The sequence below is a fragment of the Anopheles cruzii genome, unplaced genomic scaffold (genome assembly GCF_943734635.1).
Source record: "Anopheles cruzii unplaced genomic scaffold, idAnoCruzAS_RS32_06 scaffold01055_ctg1, whole genome shotgun sequence".
Lineage (NCBI taxonomy): Eukaryota > Metazoa > Arthropoda > Insecta > Diptera > Culicidae > Anopheles > Anopheles cruzii.
This window is the reverse complement of record NW_026454640.1, coordinates 1-7035: the sequence shown is the minus strand read 5'-3', so window position 1 is coordinate 7035 and position 7035 is coordinate 1. Positions and strand designations below refer to the sequence as shown.

At 51.2% G+C, this 7035-nt stretch overlaps 1 protein-coding gene across 1 annotated transcript; it reads left to right on the top strand.

Moving 5' to 3' along the window:
• Nucleotides 1-2502: 2502 nt before the first annotated feature.
• Nucleotides 2503-6890, top strand: LOC128276376 (neurocalcin homolog; the record flags this gene model as incomplete). The annotated part of the gene is made up of 2 exons (XM_053014841.1): nt 2503-2854; nt 6772-6890. Coding segments are annotated over exons 1-2 (189 nt in total), but the record flags the coding sequence as incomplete, so codon positions are not given.
• Between the last annotated feature and the right edge of the window lie 145 nt (nt 6891-7035).

The following is a 7035-nucleotide window of genomic DNA, read 5'->3' as shown; positions in this document are numbered from 1 at the left end:
CTACACCTTCTACCGTTACTTTGTTGTAGTTTTTGAACACTCACTACCAAACGAAACATAGTCGCCGCCTACTACTACTGTCAGCTTACTGTCAGCCATTTGAGCCTTGTCCTTCTCTCTCTCCCTAGTAGCAGGCGTTGCCGGCATGGCAAAGCGTTTCTGCTTGGTTTCCTTCGAGTTGTTTTCACGACGCAGTATATATTAAATATGTTTTTACAATAAAACGAGCCAGTCAACCGGAACGATATTGAAGCAACAAATGTTTCCCGCCCTTTTTCCACAGCATATTTCACCATCAATTGTGTGTATTGAACTGGCCGGCGTCGGACGGTGGGATTCGTATTCTTTTTTCCACCACTCTCCGGGTTCGGGTTCACCATTTTTACCTCGTATCCGGCACCACTTATGTGCCACATGCCGCTGTCACCTGTCACTCACCCATTATTCTTCCACCCACAGAGACAGAGAGAGAGAGAGAGCACGCGTCCCGCTAATGGGAACCACATTCCTCACGATTCGCACTCGAAAAACGAGGAGGACATGATCGAACAGAGAACAGTCACGGCCAGTAGATACGAGTCAATACACACACACACACACGCTCACAAATATTAACGAAACTTTTGAAAATTCCGTGCTTTATTACCGAAAAACAAAGAGCGATAAAAAATTAGAAAAACACAAAAAAAAATTGAAGAGAGAGTGAGGCCGGAGGCAAACGGCAGAAGAAGATGAGAAAACAGACAAACAAACAAGCAAAAAAAAAAACAAAAAATGAAACGTAAGTAAGTCAAATCAAATAAATGATAGTGTTGTGTTGTGTGTCCTCCCTTTGCAGAACCAGAACGAACCGCACGCACGACGAACGCAAACAAACAAACAAAACAGTGAAGCAAAACAAACCAATGAACAAACAAACAAACAAACGTACGAACGAACGAACGAAGCGAAGCGAACGCAAAGTGGACATCATCCGACTGTTTATGGCTTATGAAGAGAAATACATGTAGTCACTACCGAATGACAATCTGTGGGCGTGTTACGTGTCCGTCGCTTGCTCTCACCACGAGACCGGCAACGTTGTGGGCAGGGAATGTAATTGATTTTTAAAAACCTTGCTCGCCTTCCCACCATCGGGACTTCCCGGCACTAGTCATTAGCCATTGATTGCAACCGGCACTCGACCGACCGGCCGGGGGGTTCTCCGTGTAGCAATGGAAATTGAATTTCAACTGCACTGTAGCAGCCTATCCTTGTTTCTGTCCGTTTGGGGGCCACAAAAGATAGCTTGTCTTGTCCGGTGAAAATGGCAGGAAGTGAGCGGCCAGCGACCGAACGAGTGGTAGTGTCCCCATCCCGGTCGGGATGGCTGGTGAAGATTCAATTAACCTACACCATCGGGCGAGCGAGCGAACCATCCATCTGGGGGACTCTCGCGGGATTCTCTGACACAATGCCGGGTGGCCGGGAACGAAGAAGCCGTCGTCAGCCTCCGGTGAACGGATGCGACATCCGATCCCTTATCGGGCCCAAAGTGTCCAAGTCCCTCCCTCTTTAAATTGGCATACAAAATAAGGACACGCGCTCGGCCCCCGAGCAAGGTCATTGTGGGGTACACTTTCTTCGTTTATTAAATTATGCGGTCCGCCGTGAGCTTTAATGCTGCGTCAGATGACAGACTTTAAGTCTTTGAAGCATTATTTTAATATTGCTTTGGAAATTGCCTTTCGACAAACGACAATCCTTCGCCGGAATCCTTCCACCTTTGCCGCTCTTTAACAAAGATCAATCTTTCCAGTAAAGTGGCACCCTTCACTATGGCCTATAAAACCGGCCGGCCGGGTCTCATAATTTAGCAACTTATCGGAGATGCAATAAGCGGTCATAAATTATTCATCACCAAACCGGTAAGCTTCTTCGGATCCCTCGGGTCGTTCGCTCTTTTGGGGCCCCTTTCGTGTGTGATGAAAGAAAAATATCCGTCTCTTAGTTCGACTTCGTTTTTTTTGTGCTTGGGGAGGATAATCGCTGGGCTTCGTCCGGAAATGATCCGTCTGCGGATGGATTACTGCACACTGCGCGCGGAGTCTTCTCTCGGGAATGCCAAACGGAACGTCTCGCCGGCAAGTAATGAACGCAGAATGCGGTATTCGGGAAAGTATCCGCACCGAAGCCGCGAGAAACAATGGCCAACAGCCGCGAAAGGAAAAGTGTAATCGGACCGAAGGCAGGGAAACCATCGCCACAATGGCAGTAGAAAGGGGGCTAAGAATAGGAACTCGGATTTCGTTACTTACTTTATCTCTTTCTCCCTCTCTTTCATCCACGTTTTGCACCGATGGCTGCTGCCCTAATGGTCCTGGAAATGATTGTGCGGATCCAGCAGCGGCGAGCAACAGGAGCCGAAGTGTGCCGAAGGGCAATAGTAGCCAGCAGAGTGGAGTCAAATTGACTTCACATCCGCATGCTTGATAATCTAAACGAAATTGGATCGCGAACCACCGCAACCTCTACGCACCGTGCCTGCTGCTGAAGGCACCAGACGAGCATCGCCACCAAATCGCATTACTCGCTTCTAATTAAGAAATTGAAAAGTGTAACTGCCGTCAGGGCTGGAGAGGACGATCAAACAATATCAGGGACCTCGAGCAACAACGCCACGCACACCGCACAAACAGATTTGCCGGCATCACAGCCCCACTTCCCTCCAATCATTAGCCAGCAGCATCGGCTCATTTCGCAGCCACCGCATCTACGGTCCACCGCGCCCCACACACACACAGCATGGGCAAGCAGAACAGTAAACTGAAGCCGGAGGTGCTGGAGGATCTGAAGCAGAACACAGAATTCTCAGGTCAGTGTCCGGGAGGCGGGTGGGCCGAGCGCCAAGTGGGTGTGTTTTGACCTTCTTTTCCAGCACAAACATTATCATTATTCATTGGCAAGGCAGCGTGGAAAAGATGGTATACTCCGCCGGAAACACAACTCTCCGAGTCGAGTCTCCGAGATGCCCCGTCGGTTCCCCAGTCCGCCAGTCGTCCGCTGAAAGCATTAAAACATGCGAGCATTCGTTTTTTTTTGTCCCCGGAAAAAGCGCAGATGGAATGCCGGAGAAGTGGACGGCTGCCACGGCAAAAGTCAAAGTTGAGATGTGGAACAACGCGGAATGATAAGAGCGCCACCGTCATCATCATCATCATCAGCGTAAAAAGCATGACAAACTTCGTGCGACTTCCAACCGAAAGCCCGGAACGAATGTTGTTATTTAATTGCAAAATGTAATTACCTCCCCCGGAGTGGCTCTGGAGTTCGCTTCCGTCGGTGGTGGTCCCCATCGGACTCGGAGAAGATCTCCCGGTGAACGTTGTTACATCGGGCCACTCTGAGCCGGGTCCGAGTTGGCAGCAATTTCGCTGCCTGCACCAGATTGCATCCGAATATAGAGACCCCTGACAGGGGACGCAAAGTGTTGGAATAATCATAAGCCCCTTTGTGGCCGTGGAGGTACTTCAAAGCTAACGGAGGGTCTCAAAAGGCTTTACTTTAAGTGTGACCCCTTCTGCTCACCGTCCACCGGGGGAAACCTATCATCGTGAAGTCAACCTTTCGATGCGAAATTGAAAACCCTACCGATCCCGGTCCCGGGATCCACCGGAAATTCATTCAAACCCCACGACCGATGACATTATGATGGCGCGAGCGCGCGATATGGTATGATAGAAAACTCTCGCTCCCGCTCCCGCTCCCTGCCTGCCTGCCATCCGCTTCCGGCCGGCCACCCGATGTCCGGCCTCCGTAGTGTCATCGCCTTCAATCGAATAAATCCAGTTTCCGGTGATACAGCGCGCAACACCGCCCGGAAAGGTGACCTTCGGCTTCGGTCCCATGAGAAACGCACTTCCGGAAGGTGTCGGAAAAGCACAATGGAAACCGGAAAACCACACACACACACGTGCGCGCGCGCGCGCACGGGGACTTGAAAGGTGGAGAACCGATCATCAATCACGGCCGGCCCCGCGAAGTCCGGCGTCCTGTGGAGCGACCTTCGTACGGTTCGTGGTTGGTACGCCTTTCTGCAATCCTCTTTTTTGGTGACGGCCGACGTTCCGACGTTCATTAAATCGAGCCCTTCGAGGGGAGCGTCGCAATAAAAGTTGCGACACAAGGCGGGCGCTTTGGTACACGGGTCCCCGGAATTTGGCGACTGATTATTACATTCCTTGAGCGTCAAGGCGCCGAGTAATGAAAAGATGGGCCCTCTATTTTATGGTGGCCCCGTTTTTGGTGTGCACGTCATTCCGGTTCGCCGCGAATATTCGTCATGCGTTATTACGAGCCCTCGGATAGCCAATTTATTGCGAAGGTCAATCATTTGATGGTGGCTTTGGAAAATGGGCGATTGCCGTCTGATATCGGTTATGGCTTAGCGTGGTTCCACAATCAACACAGTTCCGTCAAACGTTGGCCATTACCATTTAACGATACCTTATTTTGCGCGAAGTAATCAATTAATCTGCCCCATGCGGTGCCAAATAAGCCACACGACAAAGGGCTACAGGTTCCAATAGTCTTCCAATCTTTTGCCGATTCACGACACACTTCCAAAGTGTCTGTGTAGGAGTTAAACCCTCACAATCCGGAGCATTGTCGTTGGCACCTCCAACCGGAGGCACCGGTACGTGCAACACGTGCCGAGGCTTCCGATCGCCCACAATGCCAATCGATGACGTTACGAACACCCGTGGCTTAGGCGAACCGAAATGAATACTAACGATAAAATCTGCTCCAATCTCCGAAAGGGCCACCTAATTAGGTGTCGTTCTGAGGCCCCCCCGAAGCCGCCCGACCGCCAACTCGAGGCAGCAGCATCTCCGAAGGGCCTGCCGATCCGACACGAAGAAAACCGCACCGGCACCGGTCGAACTGCGGCTACATTACGCCTGGCCGAAAGGCCGGCCCCGACGACGACGAACCGCTTCTTCGAGTGCTTCGTTGCGAAAACAACCGAATTACAGCAACCTTCCCAACCCGCCTAGCGTCGGAAGGGAAATTAATGAATCTCCGCGGCGGGAGCTGGCGGCAGAGTTTTCCGGGACCGGCAAGGGCCGCACCATAAAACACGGGAATAAATCACGGCCCTCGAATCCATTTTTCTTTCACCGTCGGTCGGCCGAGCGCCAGCTTCGCATCTCCAATCCTCCGTGGTGGGCTGTGCTATCGCCACTTTGGTGGCTCATTTTTCACTTCGCCGCTCCGGCCCTCGGGGTCCCCGGGACACCCGGTGTGTGAAAGGTCCGTGCTAATTTGCCGTTTGTTTGCCGGATTTCGTGGGCCGCAAAATTCGTTTTAAATTATGTGTTGAGTGCGGCCGAAAAAACACAACCTGTGAAAGGGTTGGCTCTCCGAAGGGAAGAGGACCACCGGCCGAGGGCACTCGGTGTGAGTGGGTTAACATTTTTTCCGGGCATGTCAAGGCGCGCTTGGTCTGCGTGCTGTGAATGGCAATCGCGTGTTCAACCGGAACTCATGTATCCCGGTTGTATTTTCCGAACGACCGAATGCATATTGATTCCACCCGAGCAGATGGTTTATGCACTTCAACAGGCCACTAGAGGCATGTGAAAGGTATTCGGTAAACGATGCTCGCTGTAACTCGCCTTCGATCATTTATTGCCGCTGTAAAGCGGAGTGAATCGTAAAATCGTCCAGGAGAAAGTTCCACAAGCAAACAACACTTTCTTGAATGGAACGAAAATACACAGCTCGACAGTTCCGTCGCTACTTTCAAAGCAATGTAATTGAATTCCGAAACAAATCTTACGATTCCGAGCGAGCTTGCCAATACATCTTTCGCGCGTCCGACAGCGTCCAACGCAGGGCCCATTGGAATCTTCCAATTTTGATTACCTTGCGCCAAATTTAATCCCACACTCGGGGGCGATAAATAATGCATAAATTACCGCTACCTACCGGTTTAACCCAACTCTGAGGCTCGGCTCGACCATGCAGCAAACGCCCACTTACCGAACGCGCGGATCGGGCTTCCGAGGAGAGGCTCCCGCTGTTGGAGTCCACGAACAACCGCCGCCGCCGCGTATCGGTAACGTATTTATTACCGCTGCCCTCCGATTCGATTACGCTTCGATCGGTCGGTCGGGTCGCGTGGCCAGTGAACGGAAAAGCACAATAAAGGAAGGTTTGTCTTGGATTGGATCCACGCTTGCCATCCGCGCTGTTTGTTTTGCCCTGATCTTGGGAGGAACGCGAAGGAACTTGCCGCCGGTGAACGAGAGCAAGTTGTTTTTTCAGTCGGGCGCACGTGGAGCTAAATAAATAATCAAATTCGAAACAATAAATTTCCGCTCGAGCGGTGGCCAGGCACGCAGGACGGATGATACGGTTTCGAAATTGTGCTCTTCGGTGGAATGTGAAGCGAAAGCGATTTGCGCTTGGCCCATTCTAGAGGCGTTCACTCACTAATTGGAGCTCAGCGATGGTGCGTCATCCCGGTGGGCCCCATTCTTAATGGGTCGTTCTGGCTGTCGGAGCAGCCCAAGAAAACATCCAAAGTGACAGCACCGCAGTGCGAGAAAAGCAACACAAACACGAAAAATTATATTCAAATTTACGTCAGCGACTGACGGCAGACGGGCTGCTGCCTCGCCGGTGATTTTTTCTTCCCCTGGTCATCGGGTCATCGAATTTTTAAATTGTTTTTCCGTGTTTTTTGGTCTCACGCCCCGTTTCGTTGGTCTCTTTCGCCCAAAACAGACGCCGAAATACAGGAATGGTACAAAGGCTTCCTGAAAGACTGCCCCAGCGGTCATCTGTCGGTGGAGGAGTTTAAGAAAATTTATGGTAATTTCTTCCCCTACGGCGACGCCAGCAAGGTAAGTCCATTTATGCCCATTTCCGGTCCACTCTGAAAGAGGGAGAGAAAGAGAGGTGTTGTTGGGCCGTGTCGTCATCGTGGCTCCATGTAAAGCTGTAGAGCCAGCCAACATTAGCAGTAGCGAGGCATCATGATTGTTGCTT